Source organism: Gadus macrocephalus, chromosome 22 (genome assembly GCF_031168955.1).
Source record: "Gadus macrocephalus chromosome 22, ASM3116895v1".
Classification (NCBI taxonomy): Eukaryota; Metazoa; Chordata; class Actinopteri; order Gadiformes; family Gadidae; genus Gadus; species Gadus macrocephalus.
This window is the reverse complement of record NC_082403.1, coordinates 11,127,728-11,154,407: the sequence shown is the minus strand read 5'-3', so window position 1 is coordinate 11,154,407 and position 26,680 is coordinate 11,127,728. Positions and strand designations below refer to the sequence as shown.

At 47.8% G+C, this 26,680-nt stretch overlaps 1 protein-coding gene across 1 annotated transcript; it reads right to left on the bottom strand.

The window, feature by feature from the left end:
• Nucleotides 1–3,331: 3,331 nt before the first annotated feature.
• Nucleotides 3,332–25,233, bottom strand: col9a2 (procollagen, type IX, alpha 2). The gene is made up of 32 exons (XM_060043287.1): nt 24,947–25,233; nt 22,930–23,004; nt 21,886–21,921; nt 21,684–21,746; nt 20,221–20,274; nt 19,825–19,860; nt 18,258–18,281; nt 17,903–17,956; nt 17,718–17,771; nt 15,673–15,723; nt 15,342–15,398; nt 15,168–15,221; nt 13,972–14,025; nt 13,576–13,629; nt 12,821–12,874; nt 12,546–12,599; nt 12,310–12,363; nt 12,146–12,199; nt 11,985–12,038; nt 9,739–9,783; nt 9,588–9,641; nt 9,287–9,340; nt 9,129–9,182; nt 8,923–8,994; nt 8,432–8,467; nt 8,246–8,290; nt 7,737–7,769; nt 6,950–7,096; nt 6,453–6,507; nt 6,097–6,285; nt 5,637–5,714; nt 3,332–4,786 (listed from the first exon to the last, which is right to left on the bottom strand). Exons 1-32 carry the CDS (start codon nt 25,016–25,018, stop codon nt 4,581–4,583), a joined length of 2,076 nt encoding a protein of 691 aa, XP_059899270.1. The 5' UTR covers nt 25,019–25,233; the 3' UTR covers nt 3,332–4,580.
• Nucleotides 25,234–26,680: the final 1,447 nt, after the last annotated feature.

Genomic DNA, 26,680 nt, shown 5'->3' with positions numbered 1-26,680 from the left:
GGCCAGGTTTATTAATTGAAAATGGCTCATTCTAAGCATTCTAAGTATTGCATCTATTGCATCTATTGCAAGTTTAATAAGTGCATGGATGTAAATGGCCCTCTCTGTAATGCCTATGATTCAGTGTGTAGTGCTTGAGCAGTACACTCCCTGCAGCTTCTCATGATGAGTCTCATCCAATGCAGGAAACTCAAGTTTGTTATTATTATTCATTCATTTTGAAGAGAATTTTCTATGAAGGCTAAAGTTTTCTTTATTTATTTGAGAAGATGGAGCGGTAAAAGAGTGCAGGCAATCCATGGTAGGTTAGAGTGCAGTTTAATCTCACATTTTCTGTCTAGTCATAGCCAATACTGTCTTCAAATGAATGGTCATAGCACTTTATCTTTTATAGCAAGAGATTTTGGTCAAACGACAGGACAAACTGAGCGCTCCTATATTATCAACCGTGCAGGCCTAACCTCTAAGTGCATGACATAATGCTATGCTCTAAATGCCTCAATTTAAAGGAGATATATTGTGAAAACAACACTTTTCCTGGGATTTGGGGTGATGTTTTGGGTCCCTGGTGCTCCCACACGCATACAAACTTTGAACCCCGCCTACAGTTACCAAACGAGCGAGTCAGTTTCGGCGCCCCCTCCTATGTAGGAAGTGGGCACAGTTGAAAATTACCTCCCACTTCCCCACTCCCCTCCAATCAGAGCATAGCTAAGATTAAGACCAGCAGACGAGCAGCTCCGGCGGGGGGGTACTCGGCGGCAGCTCAGCTCCGGGAGTACAATCCCTTTCTCTGCCGGCGTTCCCGCCGGAGCTGTCGGACTGCCGCCGAGCTACCCCCGCCAGACTTTTCAGCTCCCGGAGGACAACCGCCGGAGCAGCCGGAAAGCTTCAGCGGCAGTTACAATCACGAATACAATTAGGGCATTTAGCAGACGCTTTTATCCAAAGCGACTTGCATCGGTTCATACACACATTGACACACAGACAGCAGAGTCAACCATGCTCCTGACAGCCAGCTCGTCAGGAGCAGTTAGGGTTATGTGTCTTGCTCAGGGACACATCAACACTCAGCTAGGAGGAGCTGGGGATTGAACTAGCAACCTTTTACAAGACAACTGAGTTAAGCCGACCCCCAGTTCAGCTCCCGGAGTTCAGCGCCGGAGCTGCCGGACTCCCGCCGAAGCTTCGGCGGTGGCCGGAAGGTTTCGACGGCGGGCAGTCCGGCAGCTCCGGCGCGGGGAGCTCGGCGGCAGTTCGGCATCTCAGCTCCCGGAGTACAATCCCTTTCTCCTCCATGTCGCGGTTCATGGACTTCAGAGAGTCAAGGCGAAAGTTCCTTTCCCCCAATTCTTCTCAACCATGGCCGAGATATCCCCCACTATGAGTCTTTACTTGTTGTGAAAGTGCCAGAGACGTTAGACGCAGTCTTTATGATTCATAATATCATCCGAGGCGCACATAGCTTTTGGCCGTGATATTAGATATAATATTATATACATACCCATATATAATATATTATATTATATTATATTATATTATATCAGATATAGAGCCGCAGGAGTCCGCAAACGGCAAGAATCCTTCTCCTCCATGCTGTGGTTCAGTCTGACAGCTCATTGGTCAATGGGCAGCAGCTCATTTGCATTAAAGCTACAGACACCAGAAACAGCGCATTCTGAAGGGACTGAATGCGCTGTTTCTGAAGCACCAGAAACAGCGCATTCTGAAGGGACTGTAACAGAGGGGAATAGCGGTAGGTGAGATTTTTTTTCCTACAAGCTATTTCCAGCAAACAGCTTCAAAAACGTGTTTTCTGGAACTCAAATTCTATGTTTAATTGTTGTGTAAACCCCATAATATGTCTCCTTTAAGCCTTTCTAATCGACGACAGACAAAACGCGTATCTCGACATTCACTACGCCATTTAAGATAGATTTTGCTCAAATATAGATAATATAATTTAAAATGCATGTCTCTGCCCTTAAGTTGTATGAAGACACAATATCAACTTTGACAACGCAGTGTTCAATTATCTTAAAACTTTTTTTGTTTCATAAATATTAATGGTTTTGGAAATCCAAGGTTTCCACCCAACAATGTAGATCTGCAAATTAACTGCATCTTGACTGGCAACTATTTTATTTGATTCTATTGGGGAGACATGGTAAATTGAGGCGAAAAAAACTGAAAGAAGCAGTGATAGACAAATGAATGCGAGTGAATGACAGAACCCAGTGACAGTGTGAACAGAGAGAAGAGGATGGGACCCAAGTAGGGAGACAGCATGATTCGGACACAGATTATCTCCTGGTTACCCTGTAAATGTGATCGTTGAGGTAGGATGTGAACAGGGAGTGTGTTTTTCTGAGACTTCCAGTTCTTAATAGGTGGAGAGGAGGATCTGGAGGTTTGCTGTGTCCCAGGCTGCTATAAGATACTGCAGAATGACGAGGGAGGAGAGGTAGGCTGTTCTAGCAGTGTGAAGGTTCTCTGTCACGGTTGAGCGGCCTGCCATGAACCCGGACTGGGGAGGGTCGAGAAGGTTGTTCTGGTGGAGATAGGCAGAGAGTTGGGTGTAATTATGACCCTGGGTCATAACCCCCTACAGTCAAAAACAAAACCTCACCTAAACTCCCTTAAACCACACCCTGAATCCCCGAAAGCTAATTGTTAAAAAAAAAAAATTATATAGAAATGCCCTCACTACAACATATGCATGAGTGTTGTGGTTGGTAAATAATTGTGTTTAGGATCATCGATTCTCAAGCAGCCTAGCCGTAAAACTATCCAATAGAATTCCTTAAAAAAGAAGTGCTGTCGTGCACTTCTTGCGCTCGCATTGTCCTTGGTGTCCCAAATGCCACACCATTAACTAATTATGCAAATATCCCTCATTATGCAGGTCCTCTCCGTCTCTGATAGACTGTGGACATTAACTACCGTGCTCTGGCTCATGGTCTTCCATCTTCATCTTACACACCTGGCCTGTCAACTGTGCTATTCAGCACTGTGATGTCATCATCATTGAGAGTTCTGGTTGGTCTACCTCTTTAATAGAATTGTGTGAGCGCTTTGTGGCGTCTCTTAGCATTTCAGTACTGACTGCTCTGACTCAGTTCGGGTGACTCAGACTCATGCACTGAGGACTCGGACTGTGACCCGACCGCAACACTGCCATAGCTTCGGGAGCCATTAGATATTTTATCACACTGCGTGGAACTGACTCTGCTTGTTTTTATCCAGTGGTGGGACAGAATGGAGACAATAAGGGTTTACTGTGGCCTCAGCCATTGCTCTCGCTCTCTTTCACATATAATGGAGCAGAACATTGTCTTTTTACAAAAGGCTTCCTCTTTATTGACGGTTTGGCCTCAACATCCAGGACAAGGGAGGAAAAAAAGAAATATACTTTACAGACGATTTAATATTATGAACAATAAATAGCTTTTTGTAAATGAAAATAAGTCATTGAAGAAACAAAGAACCGCGTTGACACCTTGTAGAACGTCGACAGTGGTAAAGTCGGCACAATCTTACTGATGAGCTGATTATTTTTGTATTTATTATTATTTTGGCAGCTATGGCTGAGGAAAATGTTAAACACAGAATTCATTAACACAGGATTTCTGCCGGTGCATATCATAACCCATTCTTCTTCCTCTACATAATAATCAACACACATTTACAAAGATTTACAGCACTGCATTGTGGGAGAGGGGAGCACCCGTCGGGATATGCTGTTGCCAGGCAACAGGAAGAAGAGATGAAGCATGTAGTTTCTAAAATGAGACTTAGATGGAAAAAAAGGAAGGAGGGGAGAGGGGGAGTACACATGAGGTAAAAAATAAAACCGATTTCGCTGAAGCCTACAGACTTGTATGTTTGATCCATCCATTTTTAGAAATTACATCGTTCAGGTCTGATAGTTCAGATTGCAATCATTTATTTGTCCTTGTTTTGCACACTTTATCAGGCAGCAGGGGTCAATGTCACGATTCTGGTGTCAAAAATGGAATGAAAATATACAATTGCATTTATATAAACAAAAACAACATCATTGTGACGTGATCAAAGTATATAGGAAAGGGCAAGAGTTGAGGTTGGATCTCGGCCTGGATATACCATGGTCGTGTTGGGTGACTAACGTGTTACATCTGTGGAGCTTGGGGACAGGACATTTGGGAAGTGATTGACGCTGGCATCGTCCAATCCAGGGGGAGGATCATCATCAATGATCGGCTGTCAAGCCATAGTGAAAAGCTGGGGTTCATTTCAAATTGGAGTACGCCCAACAACTACAACTTTTTTAGGATGCCACAAGGGGGGGCAATGTCATTCACATCAGTATCGCCCCCTATCCTCCCCCCCCTACCACACACACACACACACACAAAACCACACTCATCCCCACCCAAACCCCCAAGCCACACCAGCCCTTATGTGTATTGCTTTTTTGAGTGGAGTCGTCCGCCTCTTAATCTTCCCTCTCTCTCCGTCGCCCACATCTTGCCTCGTTCTCCAAGGTATTTAAAAGAAGGAATCTGCTGAGCGCTCCTTTTTCTTCTTCTCTTCATGTTTTAGTTGCCGGGGCCCTTGATCCTGCTGGCGTCCTGTAGTCTGGGGGAGGTGTAGGCCGAGGCAGCCAGGCACATGGCGGCCTCGCAGTACCCGAGCAGACCTGTGGGGCCCGCCCTGCCTGGGAGCCCTGCTACGCCCGCCGCGCCCTGGGGGCCCCTCTCGCCCGGCCTGCCGTCCCGGGCCACGCCGTCGATGCCGGCCGCTCCTGTGGAGGAGGAAGGGTCCGCGCGTTAGGACCCAGAGGGACAGAGGGGTACGTACCTGTGTGTGTGTGTGTGTGTGTGTGTGTGTGTGTGTGTGTCTGTGTGTGTGTGTGTGTTGGTCACTGAGCACCTCTCAGGCGTTTTTGGATGAAATCCATCATTATTCCTGTATTGTAAATTCAGTAAGTGTAGGTTGTTAATTATAATAATATTCAAACGGCGACCTAAAACGCAAATGGCAAATAAAATGGGCTGAAAACGGCCTGACACAGTTCTGATTATATAGTGGATCTCTTACCTCTTCATAAAACTACAGTTACAAAACGTGTGTCTGTGTGTGTATGTGTGTGTATGAATGTGTGTATGTCTGTGTGTGTGTGTGTGTGTGTGTGTGTGTTTTGTGCGCATGTGTATGTGTGCGCGTGTGCACACAGGCATAGTTATGCAAATGTGTGTTAACCGCTGTTTGATTTTATATCTGTGCTGTTGCGGCCCTCTTTGATTCACCGACAGCATCTGTTAAATGACTAAAGTTAATGAAGCTTTTCAAACTCCTCTGAGCGGCGTCTCCTGGGGGCAGGGCTGTGGTGGATTCAGCGAAACCCTGCACATGCTCTGCCTCCCTCCAAACGCAGCCCGCGGTTGGGTTCACAATGCCCAACGCCTTTTATTTTGCCCCCTTTATGGACCATTTGATGCATCATGTGGCATCCCCTTCACACTATTATGTGACAGAAGGGTAAAAGTGTGTGTGTGTGTGTGTGTGTGTGTGTGTGTGTGTGTGTGTGTGTGTGTGTGTGTGTGTGTGTGTGTGTGTGTGTGTGTGTGTGTGTGTGTGTGTGTGTGTGTTACCGGGTATTCCTGGAGGTCCTGGCGCACCGGGGTGAGGTCTGCCTGGGTCTCCTCTCTCTCCCTTCGCTCCTCTCTTTCCTAGGGGAGGCAAGGGGAGAAGTTGGGTTGTTGGTTGATCAAGTGATGCAAATAGTGGTATAGATTATAGGGTTGTCCCAGTGGTTGGTTTTGTTTTGCTTTTGGTTAGGTCATTTGAAGAATAGTGCTATACACCCAATTGAGAACCTACAAAAACCTGTAGGTAGGTTTGTGTCACTGCTTCCTTCGCATCAATAGGCTAACACACAGCCTGCTAGCCTCTTTTTAGACAATAGTGTGAACAAATCATATCCAAGGATCTAAATACGCTTTACCTTTAGTTTGTTGCTTCCAAACACATCACATTTACAGAAGTGACAAACTCAACTCTGGGTGGCATTTCGTTTCCGAGGCGATGCCACTACCTAACTACCTAGCTTACCTTTGAGTCCGGTGTTGCCGATCTGTCCCGGGCCGCCGAAGATGCCGGGGATGCCTCGGGCCCCTGTGTGGCCGTGGGGCCCTTGAGAGCCGGTCGGTCCCGGGGGTCCGGGCGGGCCGGGGGGTCCCATCACACCCGCTCCGCCGAGCACGGCCCTCTTGGCGCTCACCGCCACGGCAGCCAGCCTCTCTGCGGGGTGAAGATGGGGAGATGTCATTATTGCTCCGAGAAACCATTTTGATTAAATGTGTTGGCGGAGCCGACTTGATTGCGCCGGGGAGATGAAAGGTTTTGTTGGAATGAGCTCATTTAATCTCTCCGATGGACACCAGAGGCGAGTGCATCAGCGAGCTCACCCTGCAACATCTTCAGCACCACTTCGATGATGTGCTGGTCAGACGCATCCCGTCCCTGGAGAGACAGAGAGAGAGAGAGAGAGAGAGAGAGAGAGGGGGTGGAGGGGGGAGAGCACAGGTTGAGCATCTCAAATAGACTCGGCTGTGGACTGAAATGTCGGCTGAGCGCAAGAAGTAACAGAAATGTCTCCCTATGAAAAAGGTTAACAAACAGTTATCAAGCCACTTGATTTGTTTACTCATTCTATGTGCAGCTTGAGTTAACAAATCATTTAAAAGAGGATAGGAAGGAGTAGCTAGCATAATGAGCTATGCTGCATATCTTTAGCACAGCGTAGTGTCATTAGCATAGCATTCTCGTTAGCATACTGGCATAAGGAGGTATGCTATATATCTTTAGCATAGCATAGTGTCATTAGCAAAGCGAACTATTAGCATGGCCTGGTAACATCAGTATAGACTAGCAACATCAGGCGTAGCATGTCCTCTGAACTCACGCTGGCTCCCACAATGCCGGGCATGCCTGCCACTCCTCTCTCGCCGCCCAGTCCCCTGGGGCCGGGGAGGCCGAGTGGCCCCTGGTCTCCTGGCTTACCGGAGTCCCCTGTGGGTCCGTTGAAACCCATCTCACCCCTCACTCCTTGCTGATGAAGGAAGGGAGTGGAGGGAGAAAAAAGAGATGTTGAACTGAACGTTTGAGCCAATCGGCCAAATGGGTCACTAAAATGTAGAAACTAGGCTTCCTTCTTCAGCTGTATTGAAGAATATGCATCATTGTTTCATGACAAGTTGACAACACTTGACAACTATTTCAAGTCTTTACAACATGACAACTCATAACTCAACAATGACAACTAAACAATAACAACTCATTTCGCGACTGTTGGTTACATTTTCAATGCCTGATCTGATTAAAATGAGGATATTATACTTGTAGAGATAAAACTGTACTGATCCAAACAAACGTATAAAACGATGAGTTCCGTTTTAGTAGGTGTGAAGCTGTGATAAGGTGTGATAATCAACAGAGTTTGTCTTTGTCAACTTCCGTTCAAACCAGAGCTCGAATTACTGTCATATAATTTTGAGCTAAAAAATACAACTGCAGTTACTCTATCAATGCAGGGAGTAATATTCGATATCATGAAGCAACGTAAAAGGTCAACAAATGAAAATGCTGGAGAGTGGTATTAGAAGTAGGAGGAGAGGACCATGGAAGGGAAGGGTTGGGTCTGAACACATGTCCATCTGACACTAAACATCCGTCATCCCGAAGAAACTCACCTGGCCTTTAGGTCCGGGTTCCCCAGACAAACCCTGTGCGAAAAATAAAAAACAAAATCAAGATCAATCATCATTTGTCCTGTTTACCTGGTCTCTTACCTCAGAGAGGGAACGAGAGCGGAGTGGATCATACCAAAGACCCAGCGCGTGCATCCAAGGAAGAACGTCTTAAGCACGCCACATCAGCCATCTTGGCTCGGCTCATTAACTCGCTGTCAAGCCCCTGCCTCATTTGATACCGTCATTTCTTTTTTCTCTCCCCCCCCCCCATCCCAAATGCATATTCACAGCCCCTGTTGTTGTGCTTGTTTTGTTTTTAAATCGTACATTTGCCAGCGAGATGATAGCGTCTTTCTGCTCGCTTCTGACAGTACCATGATTCAAACAAGCTCCTTGCATTTTTAGGGGACTGTAGGGTTGACTGAAGAGTGTTGTGGCTGCTGGTGACAGATTATCCTAATCTCCTTCTCTGTATATTGTCATCCCCACGACAAGGTGATGTTATTTACCTTTTCTCCTTTCTCCCCGGCGAGTCCCTCCACACCGGGGTCACCCTTTGGAGACAAGCAGAGTGAGATTGAGGGGATGTCCGTGTGTGTGCGTGTGTGTGTTTACGACAAAAGATGGCTGTGCTTTAAAGCGACGTGGGCACTGCAGATAGATCCTCTTTTTAAAATGCTGCCCTTTATACTCACAAAGTCCCCCTTTGCTCCAACTTTCCCTTGGAAACCCTGAAAAGAGAGACATGGCGTTAGTCATAAATATGCTGAAATCTTGGATACCGAGTCCTGAGAGGGAAAAAGCGGGAAGAAAAACAAGAAAAAAGGGGCTACTGATTCAAGCTGGATACGCCAGATATCTCAAAGTAAGAAGGATGTAGTTTCATCTCTAAAACTAGGGAGATGATGACTGCGAGATTATCATTTATATTGCCTGAGCCCTTGCACATTCTTTGATTTACTGTGGAGGCTCTGTGGGCCACCCTTTCACGGGTAAACACTGCCCTCTAAAGGGCACATTTATACCGCAGTATTCGTACGCTTTGATCACAACACAAGAGTCGGGACCGCAGACAGCCACAGACCTAGGAAGATGCGTATATGTGTTTACGAGTGTGATCTCGGAGACAGCATCACACACACACACACACAACCGCATAATCACACACAACCGCACAGTCACACACCTTGTCTCCTTTGGTCCCGGAGAGGCCTTGGGCCCCGGGGACTCCGATGGGCCCCCTCTCTCCCTTGTTTCCCTGTGGAGAAGAATGGTCCAGAGCAACACGGTGAGCTATACGGACAGCGTAACGCTGGAGATAGTGGAGGGTATAGAAGCTACAGAGGAGATGATGTGTGTGTGCGTCGTGTTGTTTTTGTGTTGTTTACTCACTGCCTTGCCGACGATTCCCTGCGCGCCTACCGGTCCCCGCTCTCCTCTGTCTCCCTGCAGGAGAGGAAGAAGGCTCAGGAGGTGCATAACGCACACACATACATATTCACACACACGGCTGCAGGTGTTGACATGAGGAGTACTTCGGCACCAGGTACCTTGGGTCCCGGGACTCCCTCCATGCCAATGACGCCCGGGAGACCGGGCTCGCCCTGGAAGGGGAGAGGGAGAGAGGGGGAGGAGAGGGAGAGAGAAGGAGACAGCAGAACAGTCAGTTAGCATCAGTCACACAGTATGGAACCACAGCACTCAATGGACTCTCTTTCGAACGTAGTATAAAGCGATACACCTGAAGCATATAAATGGTGAAATCGTTGTCGTTATTTTGACGCGTGGAGAGGTTGACGGATTGGATTTGAATGCAGGCAACAGTCTGTGATGTCTGATTGGCGTATTTACCAGCGGTCCGGGGGCGCCTGCCATGCCGACATGTCCCCTGGGTCCTGCCTCCCCCTGTAGGTGGAATGAGGAATTGACACAAGTTTTAATAATGCATGAAAGGACGCACGCATGTGTGATCTAATGGGAGTAACGATGTACAGGGCCTCACCGTGTCTCCAGGTCCCCCCTTTGTGCCTGGGCTTCCGGGCAATCCCTAAGAGAGGGAGAGAGTTAGATTGAAGATGCAGTTCAGGACCACTTTTTCCCTTTAGTTGTACCCTCATGTGTTTATATGTGCCGACCTGACACAGGAAAACAGAGTGCCGATTTCCACAATGGGACCTGTCTTCAAATTGGATGTGATTTTGTTTAGGTAATGGATATTCCTGGCACAGAATCGATGCTGCGAAAGTGTTGTTTGGTAATGCCACATAAATATTTGTACACAAGGTGTTCTCAGACTAGAGGCTTATTTGTCCCTGGAATAAATCCCGCTAGGGATTTAGAATAATTGGGCAGATTGAATGCATTGTCTATCCTGTGGGGAATCGGCCATGCCTGTTTGATTTGTAAAGTGAAACTTCCACTTTACCTTCCATATTTAAGAGAGCGCCGCATTCTTAAGATCATTTATATTCAAATGTGAGAGTTAGCATCTCATTTAAATTCCAAAAAAGTTATTTATTTTCTCCCCCGTCCCCCAGTGCTTATTTTATTACCTCTCGGGTCCCATAGAGAAAGAGAGAGAGAGCTGTGCTACAGTCGGGGAATATTTTCGAGAAAACAAAACACGCCAGCCACTGGAATGCATTAAGCGGCTTAAAGACATTACCACGGCGACCAAACGGGGAGGGAACAATATGGAAATGTCAAGAGGATCATAATCGTCTGACCATCCCCGCCCGCCCCCCGCTCCGACCCTTTCAAAAGGGCCGTAATCCGCGTGATGCATAACCGAGGGCGGTAAAGATGCATCGCTGTAAATCCCTTAAGAGCTCCGGGGTGACGCGCTTTAAGGCGAGGCTGCCATTACCGACGTTGTGGACTAAAACCTTGGCCTTTTCCGTTTGTTTCCAGGGAAACGGGCTCTGTGGGATTTATCCGAATTACAGTCTTTGCTAAGCCGGTGTGTCACACAAAACACAGGACATAAAAGGAGGAGTGAGTGTCTGCGTGTGTTTGTGTGCATGTGTGTGTGTGTTGGGCCGGTGATTCGTCCAAAGTGATATGTAGTCCCCAGACAGAGAGCTGGTCCCGTTTGGGATGGGTCTAGTTTTACGCCGTGTGAGTTTGCAGTCGCGTCAGTGTCACCGTAGCGCCTGCGTGGCACAAACCCTGCTCACACACACACACACACACAGACACACACACACACACACACACACACACACACACACACACACACACACACACACACACACACACACACACACACACACACACACACACACAGGCTCAAAACATACATACTGAAGCATACAGAGAAACTCTCTGACACACTCAAACACACACACACACACAAACAGAAACACAGGAGCACACACGCATAAACTAAGACACATAAACACACACACACCTAAACATACAGACTCACACACAGATATATGACACGCATTAACACACAGCCAGAAATAAATATAAAACCACACACACATGAAAACTATCATACACACACACAAACAGAGAAAACGATCCACCAATGCGGACACACACGGTGGAATGATGATCAATGGCGTGTGCTGGGTGGCAGAGTGCTATTTCAAGGTGGTTTAAATACTTAAACAGTCCGGGTCACGGGGGGTCACTGTTAACCTGGAAGAGTGCCCAGAACATAAATCAACTAAAATCACCCGCCGGCTTCTGTGTGTGTGTGTGTGTGTGTGTGTGTGTGTGTGTGTGTGTGTGTGTGTGTGTGTGTGTGTGTGTGTGTGTGTGTGTGTGTGTGTGTGTGTGTGTGTGTGTGTGTGTGTGTGTGTGTGTGTGTGTGTGTGTGCGGAGCCTCCATTCGGCTCTGCTCTGTGCTAGCGTTGGGCAAAGCAGAGCAGCCCAGCCTCAGCTACGTGGTCTGGGCAACAATCGGCCTCTCGCATCATGAGGGCTGGTTGCACACGGAATGCTTTAGTGGTGACCGGTGTTGTCGTGTTCCAATGTGGCACTCGGATTAGCATAGGAGAACTGATGGGGCTACCACTGGGAGAGAGTTAGATGCCCAGATTCATTGTCACGAGCACACACACACACACACGCACAGACACACATTTGCCTGCATATAAGTGGGCACACGTGCATGAGAGAGAAAGACATGCAGGTACCCACAAATACATGAAAACACACGCACACGCACACACACACACACACACACACACACACACACACACACACACACACACACACACACACAGCCTTATTACTCACCGCTGTTCCCTGGTTTCCGGACGGGCCTGGCCTGCCAGCCTGGCCCGGACCTCCCTGGGTTCAGACAGAAAGAGAGGATCGTACATTATCAGGTTGACCAAGGTTGAAGTGGAAAAGTCACACAAATTTCCCCATCGGGCTCCACGGTTATTTTTTGCTACCTTAATGCCAGGAATTCCTGGTGTTCCGTCCTTCCCATCGATCCCGGGCAGGCCCTGAATCATAAGAAAAGCACCGAAAAATTGAAGATTTTTTTAATACATTTAAGGTCATAAGCACAATTATCCGTCAGTCTCCATTTTCGATTTTATTTTGGTATACTTACATTTTCTCCCTTTTTCCCGACTGCTCCATGCGGGCCTTGAATTCCTCGACCGCCCTGAATAAAAGCATCAACACAGTCATCGCCAGCAGAGTTTTTACACCCATTGCTCAACACGGCGTCAATAGACGGCTCAAACTGTGCTGCCCATCGTTGCCTTCCCACATCGGGGGCTTTTCTAGAGGAAAACTCGAGGAGGAAATGAATCACAGAGTGGGGAATTTTCTGAGGTCACCCACCACGACTCCCTTATCTCCGGACTCTCCAGGCGGTCCCTGAGGTCCCTCCTCGCCCTGTAGGACAGAGAAACACTTAAATAATTTGTGTCTGTGTTGTGTTTGTCTGTTTGTGAGTGTGCGTGTTTCTGTGTGTACACGCTTGTTAGTGAACAAGATTGTGTGTACGTGTGTGTGTGTGTGTGTGTGTGTGTGTGTGTGTGTGTGTGTGTGTGTGTGTGTGTGTGTGTGTGTGTGTGTGTGTGTGTGTGTGTGTGTGTGTGTGTGTTATTACTTACCGGGGGTCCTGGGATGCCTACGGGCCCTGTGATGCCCTTGTAGCCACGAGGGCCCTGAATATAACAAAAAAAAGGAACACAAAAAACTAAAAACGCTGGCATCCATCACGGGGATCAGCAAGAATGCTGTGTTATGTTAATCACTCCTTCACGTAATCTAGGGGTCATTAGCGCTTGGCTAGGTCCGCTAATGGCCGCTACACAACGACCACCCCAACCCAGCGCCATGGACAAACATGCGGCCGTCGGCTCCGGCTTTGGCATCGAGCCTCGCGTCTTCTAACTTGGCTAACGTGATGGCCTGACGATAACAGTAAGACGAACGACTGCAGTGGATCATTAACTACAGATGGAGGCGGCGGCGGACCCCGGACACCCCCCCCCCTCACCACCCCAAACCCCCAAACCCCCACCCCAGCCCATCCGCCGACCCCAACAGCACCAACCGACTCATTAGACGAGCTGAGATTTGTGTTAGCATCATTTCCATGCGTCCCCATTGCTGGGTAATGGATAGTGTTTGTGTTCAGGGGACGACTTGCTGTGCATCGTTCTAGGACTGAGCGTACGGTAGGACTTGTTCCCAAGGAGGAACCAGAGGGGGGGGGGGATTGGGGAGATGTGTTTGAAGAAGTGTGTGTGTGTGTGTGTGTGTGTGTGTGTGTGTGTGTGTGTGTGTGTGTGTGTGTGTGTGTGTGTGTGTGTGTGTGTGTGCGATGGGATGAAAAATGGACCAAGGCCCAGTTAGTACTCACCGCTTCCCCTTTGGGGCCCATCATTCCTGGGTAGCCTCTCAGGCCCATTGGACCCTTAGCGAGCAAGGGACGGGGGAGAGAGGGGGGGAGAGAGAGAGAGAGAGAGAGAGAGGGAGAGAGAGGGAGAGAGAGAGTTGGCGAGAACCATCGTCGCGTGGCTCGCAAAGGGCCACGATGAAATATAGAAAATACATTATAACTAAATTGTATCGGTAGTATGTTATCCATGCAGGAGGGGGGGAGGAAGAGACACGAATGGAGTTTCCTCGTGAGGAGTTCCGAAGACGACAATAAAACAGAAGAAAGAAGGGAACAGGGCGAGGGAATAGATCGATAGAGAGGTAGATGAAGAGGACGAGGATGAACCAGGAGTCAGGGCTCCTTTCTTGTGCGTACCGGTGGTCCTGGAATGCCCTGCTCTCCAGAGATGCCCGTCTCTCCTTTGGTGCCCTAAAAGAAGGCAGAGAAAAGGGCACAATGACCGCCTCCGTTCCACAAAGCACCTCTTCTCCCCAGGAACAGGTGCGCGCTCTGAGCCGTGACATTTAGTGAATGTGAACTAGATTAGGGTTCCCGAGGCACTCTGTCTTAAAAGAGGGTAGGAGCTTCGCCGGTCAGCTCTGTCGTCTCGAGCCTTCGACCAATTCATGCGTTCGCCAAATTATTTTAGGCCAGTGCTGACCGGACTCTGCATGAACGCCACGAAAACAACGGGGAACCAAGGAGTATGTTTACAGGTTGAAATCTAAACACCATTTCCAGAGAGCTAAACAGTCGGTCCTAAAAAAAAGGCCAGCAGCCTACCTTGGAGAGTAAGGTGCAAAATAGATGTGTAGGGTGTTGGGTATTGTCATTCCTCTGAATGTCTAAGCAGTGCCAAAAGACAGTGTGTGCATGCGTGTGTGTGTGTATGTGTATGTATGTGTATGTGTATCTGTATATGTGTGTGTATATATGCATGTGTGTGTGTGGGAGAGGACAGATCAGGGGCTAATTCCGGGGACCATACTCACTGCCCTCCCTGAGCCCAATGTGTGCTCATTAGCTCTGCCTAATACCGCGAGGTGGCAGGGCTAAGCTAACCCTGGACGTCTCATCCTGCCCTTCATGTACCTGGCTCTTCTTTCCTTTTTTTTATATTTTTCATCTGGCTCGCTGCTGACTGCGGGGCCAACGGCAGGCCTGACTAATCACAGCCAGATTAGTGCCAGTCATGTTCCTCGGGGGGCTTCATTAGAGCTAATCCTCGCCACCGCTGGCCTTGAATGGTGCGCGCGTGTGTAATACCACACGCCCGTGCCAGAATGTGTTGCAGCACTTTTGTGTAAAATGTGTAAGTGTGTGTGCGTGTGTGTGTGTGTGTGTGTCAATTTGTAAGTGTGTTTGTGTGTGTGTGTGTAAATGTGTAATTGTGAGTGTGTGTGTGTGCGCGCTGTTCTTTTTTTGTCACACTACCTTTGTGGGGTCCCAACTCTATTAAAGGGGGAGCCCACCCCAAAAAAAAAAATTAACAAACTCTTTGCGGGAAACCAACTCTGGATTAACAGCCTCCAAAAAAATAAAAAACCCGCGGGTGGAGTGGATTGGCTCACCAGTTTCCCGATGCTGCCGGAGTCTCCCAGGATCCCTGAGCGCCCTTTGTGTCCCTGCAACACAATGAGTCAGCAGTTTTCTTTGGTAAATGACACCGACAACGACCACGAAATAATTGGTCGAGAGCAGAGTTTGCTTATCGTTCGGCGAGCGCAAGATACCACGGTACCAACCTTGACTCCCATGAGGCCCTGTGGGCCCTTAGGGCCGGCTGGACAATTAGTTGGACACTGTGGAGGGGAGAGAGAGGGAGAGAGAGAGGGAGAGAGAGAGGGAGAGAGAGAGAGAGAGAGAGAGAGAGAGAGAGAGAGAGAGAGAGAGAGAGAGAGAGAGAGAGAGAGAGAGAGAGAGAGAGAGAGAGAGAGAGAGAGAGAGAGAGAGAGAGAGAGAGAGAGAGAGAGAGAGAGGAGATTGTTTCAAATAGGGAAGAGCTGTCAATTGAAGGTTCGGGGAGGGTAAGAATATTAACAAAAAAAAGCGGAAGAAAATGTCAGCGTAACTTACCTGGAAGCCTGCACTGCCCTCCTCTGCACCAAGGAACTTCCCTGGGGGGCCCTGATAGCGGGGAGGACAGACAGTGAACAGGAGGCATGGACGGACAGTGAACATACAGGAAGTATGGACGGACAGAATGACAGACAGCCATAATGGACAGGGATTCAGGACAGACAGAGATAGATAATATTGACACGAGAGAGATAGATAGATAGATGATATTGACAAGAGTGAAAGAGAAAGACAGAGAGAGATAGGGAAGGAAGGAGAGAGGGAGGGACGGATGGGTGGATGGATGGATGGACGGATAGATAGAATCAGAGTGAATCAGAGCTGCAGGGAACGAGTGCTGAGCCAGCACTTTTCTTTTTTAATGCGTGTCTCTCCATCCCCCTTTCTCCCTCCATCCATCCATCCATCCATGTGTGTGTGTGTGTGTCTGTGTGTCCGTGTGTGTTTATGGACGGATGTAAAGTGTAAAGGGTGCGCCCCGCGCCGCGCTGATGTATTCCGGCAGCGGTCGGATGAGACAGCTCACTGATCTAACGGGACTTCATTTACCCGAGGACAGCACTAAAGCAAAACAAATACACTCCCCCGAGCCGAGAGCATTACTCTCGGCAGAGCTGCCAAAGCGTCCCCCCCCCCGCCGTCCCCGCCGTCCCCCGTCTCTCACCTACTCCCCATCCTACTCCCCATCCTACTCCCCATCCTACTCCCCATCCTACTCCCCATCCTACTCCCCATCCTACTCCCTATCCTACTCCCCATCCTACTCCCTATCCTCCTCAAACCATTTCTCATTGAATTTGCACTGTCCCATCCTGAAAGTAGCGCAAGTTGGCCTAATCATGTCAACCGTCACTAGCTAAAAGTAGCGCCAGCAGGTTAGCCTACAGACGCAGCTGCAGGCTGCAGACGCGACCGCCCCCCCGATGACTGACGTCAACGTTAACGTAACGTAAAACTCCTGAAAATGCCGTAATTAAAAGACGCACTAGGTGATTTGTTGTGCGCGACAATTTCCCCTAGTCTTTAAAAACCCTCTGCAAAATGTAATACCTAGAGCAAATTTACAGTAAATTTAAGACAATTTATGGCCTTAATTTTACACAAAAAAAATTAAGACTTTTTAAGGACCCGCGGGAACCATGCCTACCCTCCCCCGCCCGGCCCACCCTGGTGGGCCGGGCAGGGGAGGAGCTGGGCTCGACATTAGGTAAACAAGGAAGTAGGCGAGGAAGCAGGTAGCCGAGTGCGTAAGGGAGTAGGTGATCAGGTGCAGGAGGCTTTGAGTTGTGGTTCTAAACGTAGACAGGTAGGGCACTGAGTCAGTGGGCAAGTGAGGGACTCGGTAGGGAGTGGTCGATAAGCGAGAAGGCGAGAAGAGTGAGTAGGTAGGCAAGTGAGCAGCGTGCTAGGTAAGTCAGGTATGTCAATGAGTTAGAATATAAGTTAGGTCAGTCTACTCACAATGTAAGCTATGTGTATGGACACAATTAACAAAAGGGATCTCTGATTGGCTGATCCACAACACAATATGTCCCAGGGAACACAGTTGAACTGCTGACCAGAACCGGGGCCACAGGGGGCGTGATCTTCACTCTGAGAAGCTAGAGGCAATCAGCCCAATGGCTAAGTGTGTTCCAGCATCCACCACATGATAGCAGATAGCATCCCTCCTAATCAATCAACCCCCGGCGACGATTGGTACGCCACTTTTAATGATTACAGACGATTAGCAGCTGTCCCGCTAGCTCACAAATCTCTCATTTTCTCTCAAAAGCAGCCTCGTTAATCTCCCGCTAATAGAGTCCATCACTCTCCATCGCACATTTGACATCAATCAGAAACGCCCGGCGACAGATAAGAGATTTATGCCCGAAGGAGCTAAGTGCTTTGGCTTTCGTTGGGTGGCTTTAGGCTCTGGGGTTTGGCGCGCCAAGGACACTGCAGAGTTATATATAAAGGCACAAAAGAAAATATCAGGAGAGGAGGAGGAGGGCCGGGCTGGGGGCCGATGTATGCAGAGCGCTGAACAAAAGAAAACTTACTGGCTTCCCAGGGGGTCCGGGGACACCGGGGGCTCCAGGGGACCCCAGGATTCCCTGTGGGAAGAGGAGGAGGGGATTATGCAGTGTGAAGGGTATTCGGAGGAGGATGGAGTTGAACACAGAGTTTGTAGTTAGGGTTGGAGTGGTGCAGGACAAAATGAGGAAAAAGGGGGGTGGCGGCCTACCTTGGATCCACTAAGGCCCATCTCACCAGGAAGGCCTATGGACCCGGCGGCACCCTGTAGAACAAGAGGAAGGGAGGGAGGGAGGGAGGGAGGGAGGGAGGGGGAGAGGGAGGGAGGGAGTGAGGTAGAGAGAGAGAGAGAGAGAGAGAGAGAGAGAGAGAGAGAGGTAGAGAGAGAGAGAGAGGTAGAGAGAGAGGTAGAGAGAGGGAGAGAGAGAGAGAGAGAGAGAGAGAGAGAGAGAGAGAGAGAGAGAGAGACGTTGCCCCAATCAGAGAGTACAATTGAACCAGCACCACGTTACTGTACCGGTATTTGAACAATGCCAAGGATCAAACCCAACAAGGTAGTTACTTACAGCCAGTCCGGGCAGCCCGGGGCCCTGTCGGGGAGAAGGGTCAGAGTGGTTAAGAGGGTTAAACGACAACAAGCGCAACCAATCTGTATCAAAGTCCAGGGCATATCCGATTTAAACGGGATAAGCCCAATTAATAACATGCGGGCAGCAATTAAACAAGGCATTGTATACATTGTCAGAGTGCATGGCAAACAGTGGTTCATGGGTATGTGTGTGTGTGTGTGTGTGTGTGTGTGTGTGTGTGTGTGTGTGTGTGTGTGTGTGTGTGTGTGTGTGTGTGTGTGTGTGTGTGTGTGTGTGTTTATGACTAGGAAAATAGAAAAGGAAACAGTGTGAAAGCAATCAGTTGGTGTTTGTCGTGTCTTCTCCTGGAAATGAATTCTAAACAAAGTAATTAAGAAAAGTAAGCTTTCTCTGAGCCAGACACACCCGCGGGGTGAACGCTTATCTCTCGGGTTGTGTAGCGTGAAGCCGCCTGATATAGAAGTACATCGCGGCAACAAACACACAAGCCCGGACAAACACACACATACACAAACTTGGACCCACGCACAAACAGTGGGCTGTTAATTCGGAACAAAGGATTTCACTAATGGTATCGCAGTCAACCATGTCATTGGGTGACTCTGGTCTCGTGTCTGAACATACCTGACGGCTAGTGTCTGGGAATAAGTGGGGACACATTACCACCTAGTGGTCAGTTTGACCTACTGCAACTGGTCTGTGGCCATGCATAGCCCTCCCACCATTATACAGGCCTGGTTCCTTTGGGTACGATTTTCAATTTAAGAAAAATACCCACTCACTCATACACACACACACACACACACACACACTCTCACTCAATCACTCTCTGTCTGACGGGCTCTGCCTCAGAGAACCCGCATTTCGTTCATTTTCATGCGACTATACCGGAGCACAAAGCATGCTGAGATTACTTGAATACGGCCAAAGGGGCAGGCCCGAACTAAATTAAGTGTCAATTCCATCCAGATCCAACGCGCCGCTGCACCTCTGGCGGCCAATCCCTCTCTAACAGGTGCGTCTCTTCCATCTCCCTTTCCCGGCCTTCTCTGGCTAATGGAGGGGAAATGAAATGACGCCACTTCTGTGTACCCTTCGGTTGGCCGATGCGGGGTCCAGCCAGATCCGGTTCCGCCGTCTCCCGCGGGGCCCTACCATCACACCCGCACTCAAAGACACAAGCATTTGTTCATTTTTTTGTTTTTGGTCCCTTTTCATTTACTTTCATGTCTTTCCAAAGAGTGAAGCCAGAGAGCCCGTAGCAACACCCCTTTGGCACAGTACACCAGTTGCTAATACAAACAGCAACAGGAGGCACCAGCTGGTGTGCCTTCAAAGCACGGCTGAAAAAATATTAGATTTGGGAAGGCCTGTTGCATTGCACTGGTTCCGCAGGCAATGGGAACGGGCCGAACACGGACCGCCTCGATATTGACAGCACCACTCTGAGGTGAGCTGATAGCGGTGGCACAAAGTGGAGCGTATCTTAACCTGACCATGGATTGGATATGAGTAGTCATGTGACACGAGGCGGTGTACTCACAGGAGGACCGGGCTCGCCGCTAGGTCCGGGTTGACCCTGCAGGGGGCGATGCGCAACATTAGGACTTTCACAGTGAACCCAACAGCCCGTTATAAAGCCCGTTCTTATAGATCGCTTGTGCACTCAATAGCTGCATTTGTCATGGAAGGTGGATATTAATCTTCAAAGGTTCAATATAAAACTTTAGTTGTTTTGTTTGGTATTGCATTACACAAAAACACATTATCAATTCTATAGGCCTACAGGAAATTCAAATCACATTCTAAAGGATAGAAAGTTTAGAGTAGACTCTATAGCCATGAACACTGATGGCTTTATATGATGGGATGTCTACACTAAGCCATCATGTGCGTGGCACGCATGTGTGTGTGACAGAGTCTGTATGGACACACTTGCCTTGGGTCCGGGGCTTCCGATTGGGCCACGGTCGCCCTTAGCACCAATCAAACCCTGGGATAGGGAGGAGACACAGAGGGAGGAGGACACAGACAAACACATATATTAGAAGAGGAGAAGTGTAGTCGTCTTGGCTAGTACTCCTTTGAAGGTTGCATGTGACTCTCAAGTCATGGCACGGCCCAATGAGCGTGTTTGATTGGACCTGACGTGCGCCATCTAAATAATAAGGGTCTCTAACGAGGGAAAGGAGATTCCGGTACAGATTACTGGACAAATCCCTTTTGGAATGTGAACGCGTGTATGCCCATGTGTTTAGTGTTTAGTGTTTAGTGTGTGTGTGTGTGTGTGTGTGTGTGTGTGTGTGTGTGTGTGTGTGTGTGTGTGTGTGTGTTATAATGCGTGTGTAACCGTGTGTATTTAATTTAAGTTTGTGAGTGCATGCATGAATGTGTGTGTGTAATAATTTGACCTCCTGTGTATGTGCGTGTTTGTGTGTGTGAGTGCGTGCGTGCATGAACGTATGTGTGTGTAATCATGTGCCCTCCTGTGGGTGTGTGTGTGAGAGTCTCTCGATTCCCCTGGGAGCGGATAACGGAGGCAGCAGCTGTGGCGGGCAGTCTACCTGGTGTTCAGAAAGCGCTACAGCTGCACTTACAGGACCCGTATGTGTGCGTCTCTCCCTGGGAGATGCAGCTGCCCTCACCCTGGTCACTCAGTTCACATAACGCAACTCTCCCGCGTGAGACGCGGTGAGAGCCATTATGTTCCAATGCACTGAGGCACTGAGCAATAAGATGGACTCTCACACACACAGGTGCACTTCCTTCCAGCATTTCCTCTTGTTAATTCACGCAGACAGACAGATGCAAATTTGTTTTAGATGCACACACACACACACACACACACACACACACACACACACACACACACACACACACACACACACACACACACACACACACACACACACACACACACACACACATTAACGGGCACTCTTGCATGTGAAACATGAATGTACACATATACCCTAACTCATTTTCTAATGGTTATACAGACACATGCATAGTACACACACACACACACACACACACACACACACACACACACACACACACACACACACACACACACACACACACACACACACACACACACACAAACAGGTGCACTGAGATATTTCATACTTATACACAAATGTTGACAAATTATGACACACAAAAGTACTCTCATTCTCACACCCACAGGTGCACTGAGGCATTTTATCACACTAGTGTATGAATGGATGTAGTCCTTCATTTAAAAATGTTGACAAATGATGATACACAAAAGTACACTCACTCTCTCTCTCTCTTACACACACACACACACACACACACACACACACACACACACACACACACACACACACACACACACACACACACACACACACACACACACACACCAAGGGCTCTTACATCAATGCCATTCTCTCCTGATAGTCCATCAGGGCCAGGCTCACCAGGCTCTCCCTTCTGTCCCTGTGGTCCAACATAACAGCATTAATATTATTGATGGTATTTACTGTCATAGTATTTGTGCTGTGCATGTGTATACTGTGAAGCACTGCGTGTGTGCTGGAAGCAGAAACAGCAGCAACAGGTCAAAGGTCAAACTCACAATTGCACCAGGGAGCCCGGGAGCTCCTGTCTCCCCCTAGGGACAAACACACAATTCAGGGGTTACTAGTGTTCAGAGTGTGTGTGTGTGTGTGTGTGTGTGTGTGTGTGTGTGTGTGTGTGTGTGTGTGTGTGTGTGTGTGTGTGTGTGTGTTTCTATAAGATCTAGGGGAACAGGTCTTTCACTGTTAAAATATGTTTAACGTGTGCATAGTTTTACTTCGACCACATTAAATACTACTATGTGTATCAGTAAGCTCTGCTGGACATTTTGTAGCAATAGATAGGCTACACACCATTTATAATTACACAATAATTTTCCTGTCTTTGCTATCGTTTTTTCTAGCTTGAGGCTTTATAGCAGTGGGCAATTTATCTAGTCCGCATCAGTAACACTGATGCAGGCTAGATAAATAGATGAAAGAGAGAGAGAGCGGACTGGCCTTTGTTTATCTGGGATTTAATGCACTGGCAGGATTCCATTTCAGGCAAAATAACACACTAGCCCCCAATGCAGTGGGCTGGCATCCATCTCTTTTTCTACCATCCACATCAGCCAGAATGTATAAAGAGTTAATAAAACAGCCTTTTGCTTGAGGTGTAGATTTATTGAAATAAAGGCATAAATCTGTTATATAGCCGAATGTAGTCTAAAATGCACAACACAAAACTTCCAGAGGTTAACATTGTTAATAATGTCTGCTTGTGTTTAGCTCTTTTAGCTTAGCACAGTAAAATCTTAGCAGCTTTATAAGGTATCTTTTGATAACACGAGAAGCACTTTTAAACGGTAGAAACATCTCACATTACCGCTAAATTAGCCCACAACCTGCTGTCAGGAAGGAGAAAAACGGAGGCCCCTTCCTCACAGAGCTCTCTCTTCATAGTGAACACTGCCCTTTTGTACGGCCGTATTTTCATTAGGAGTGCCCTCTGGGGGTAAACCTCTGCAACTGCGCAGATAAAATGTAGGTATTTCTGCCCTCCACAATGACCGTCTTTGTGGCAACCTGTGGCTGTAGCCTAGATGGGGGTAGATACTCACATCCATGCCGTCAGATCCAGGGGTGCCAGAGGGGCCTGGGGAGCCGGGTTGGCCCTGAGGTCCAGGTGGACCTCTCTGAAAGAACGCAAAATTATTTTTAAAATAATATGAAATATATATCTTGCATTAGCTTAAAGGCACCCAGTGCAACTTTCGAGGCTTAAAAATAAACATTCAATTTCTAGTCTTTTTTACACGTAGTAAGTTTCAATAACTCCATACCATTACATACCGACATTTAAGCAGCAAAGATGAGACGTCGTTGTGTGGTGAGAACTGATACAAAATCGATAACAACAACAATGCCGCCATTTTCTTTATTTTTTGTAACCTACAATAAATAAAGCAGTCAATGGAAAAATGGCTTCTCCCCACCGGCGATTGTTGTTGTTTACGATTTTCTATCAGTTCTCACCACACAACGACGTCTCATCTTTGCTCCTTGAATGTCGATATGTAATGGTATGGAGTTATTGAAACTTACTACGTGTAAAAAAGACTAGAAATTGAATGTTTATTTTTCATTGAATGTTTACATAAAGTTGCACTGGGTGCCTTTAATACGATAAAGTAACGTACAATTAATTTTAATAGTGGATACAAAAGAGTTATAATTCCTAGCTTGAGTAAATACATATAGGATTATAGCATTATGGCATTGCCACTATATTATAGCAATTTGGTAAATACAGTTCACAACATTAATTAATTGCACAAAGAAAGAACAACTTTCCCATGTCATTAAGTAGGCCTTCCGATAAATGTGACATAACCAAGTTGAATAACAACATGACAAAGTTAGCGTGCTGTTTTCATTTCCCATAATGAAACAAAACACGTTGGAAGTTGCTGATTGAAAGTAATTGATTAAATCAGAAGAAAATTAAGTGCAGCAGAGCATGTTTCCCGTGGTTGTCTATGGCACCAAAAATTAGGAACCAGCACACAAACAACAGAATTAATTAAGCGACGTTTAATGAGGAAAATAAGAAAATGGCGAGGTGGTGGGTGGGGGTACATTATTATTTGTTCCTATTACCCCACCCCTCCACCACTGTCCCTCCACACCCCAACCCACAGACACATCCCACCCCACCCCACCCCACCCCACGCCATCTCCATCTCCCACACAGTGTTGGTGAAACTTAGACTCATTTCACTTCACTTCATTAATGATGAATCAAAGAGTTACTTAATGTTTTGCAGGTCTTACTCAGGGTCAAACCCTTTAACGGGGGTCACAGATTGCAGATGCATGTGATTCCGTGTGGCTCTTTAAGACATTCCTTGGCTGTCTCTGTTTGAATAGGGGCTTTCACACACAGGAGAAAGAGTGGTCTTGTGTACCTGTTTGAGTGTGTGTGCGTGTGTGTGTGTGTGTGTGGGTGCATGGGTACGTGTGTGCGTGTGTGTATGGGTGCGTGTGTGTGCCTGGGTGCCTGTGTGAACTGATTCCTAACTGTCATGGCTGCTGTCTTGCTGTTTCGTCAACGAAAAGTAAAAAAAGAAATTCCTTGGCATTGTGCAATATCCCCAAAAATATAAGTAATTCCAGTGTTCCACTTTGAAACAAGTTCGTCAATTGAGCCTGAAACAAGCCCACAAGCCGTGGAGATCATATCACACAGACACAAAACTTTTCGTTATGCAGCAATCAGGTATCAAACGAAGCTTTCCCCATCCACTCATAAAAATGTGAAACATGAACAATCCAGGCTTTCCCAGGAAACTTTAAACACACATCTAACCCACTCAAACTTTCTGCACTGCAAAATGATCAATGTTCAACATGGCATTCGCATCGTCTCCACCGACATGAAGACGCACATCCACAACAATACAACCATTATAGTTTGCAAGTTAAACGAATGACCCCTTAAAACAAAACTACATTCATGGTCCCCTGGTTGTTCTCCAAGGGGCCACCTCTCCCATCATCCAAACCCCCTACCACCATACATCTAACCCCCAGGTCGGGCCGGTCTGGTGGACCCAACCTCCCCAGGTCTGCACTCACCACTTGGGCCAGAGCCAGGCACAGGGTCTGCAGGATTACCCAGCCCGTCAACAAGGCAGAGAGCGTGGCCATGGTCCCACTCTGCTATACCTCTCTCCTCGGTGAAGTAAATGCGGTCCTGGTTCTCCTCTTACAGTTCCCTTAAGCTCCTTCCCCGGGCAGGCTCTCTGCTACACTGTGGGGCCGCAAAACTGGCCGAAAAAAGAGAGGGGGGAGGGGTGGGGGCTAGAGGAGTCCGGCTCAGGAGAAGGAGTGCTCTCTTCTGGGGGAGAGAGATGGATGGATGGGGGCGGCTGGATGGATGGATGGATGGATGGATGGGTGGATGGATGGATGGAGGGGGCGTGGGAGGATGGATGAAAGTTAAGGAGAGGGAGGAAATCAGGGGAAGTTCAGCGATGCTGAACTGTGCAGAACGGGTGCAACACACACACACACACACACAGACACAGACACAGACACACACACGCACACAAACTCTCTCAGACTTTCTCTCACACCCCCACACACCCCCACACACCCCCACACACCCCCCACACATTCTCTCTCTCTCTCTCTCTCTCTCTCTCTCTCTCTCTCTCTCTCTCTCTCTCTCTCTCTCTCTCACGCACACACAGGCGCACACGCAAGCTGGTCGAGGGAGGGGCATAGGCTCTAACTCTTATGAATGGGTTATTTTAGAGAGTGTGATTGGTGGATGATTCTACTGTGCTTGGACAATAGCATGCTTATTATATAGGTTCAAGAAGCTGATTGGTTAAAGAAGATACTGAACTCCGCCCGGGTGCTGGGCTAGGGGAGAAAGGAGTGTGGAGGCAAGACCACCGAAAATCCATAACATGGAGATAACTTGTGACGGTGTCTTTCACTTAATATTCCGATAAAAACTCTGTAGGAAGGTTATTGAAGGATTGAAGGATATGATATAAGATTATCTTTCAAGACTATCGATTGCAGAGCTATCATAGCAGATGAGAGATTTCACCACACTCGTAATAAAGGGCCTAAAAACGGTTAAAACTGTGTTAAGGTATGAGTTCTGATATCTACTGACATCTGCTGGTTACAAATTGCAATAGCATTAACATTTTTATTGCAGCACTTTTCAGTTGAACCCTGCCTCAACCCTGATTGTATTAATATTGGATTTCTGCCTCTTAAAATCAACTAGCATCAAAGTAGGTGACTTTGCAACAAAATCAATGTTAATATCTTATCTTATTTTAAGATTTGAATAATAATAATCACCAAAACCCATTTTGTGTAACTTCAAGGTGAGTTATTTAGAGAAATGTGGAGTCTATGCTGTCTATCTGTCTCTTACTGAGCCTGTTGCTCCTCTTTGAAAACTGTGTGCCCACATCCGGGCCAGCACTGGCATCGCTACAATGCAGAGTCATCTCGCCTCCACATCCAGCAGGTCCCTCATAAATCACCTGCTGGCTCTACAGCAATCTGTCCACCTGGCTGGGCAGCCTCAGGCCTCCAGGAGGACACAGTCTGCCAGGAAGCCCCTCATATCCACCAGGTTTGTCGGATGTGGGACGTGCCAGGGCCCAACTGTTCTCCATCCTCCCGCTGGTTAAAGCCTGGTCAGAGTATGTGCTTTGCACTTCCAGCCCGCACTTGGCCCTGTACTTGTTGCCCATCGGAGCCGGCCTTGGCGATCAACGTGATGGTTGATTCATCTGCTGTAAGCCTGTCTACTGACACGCTGGTGCTGCTTGAACCTGG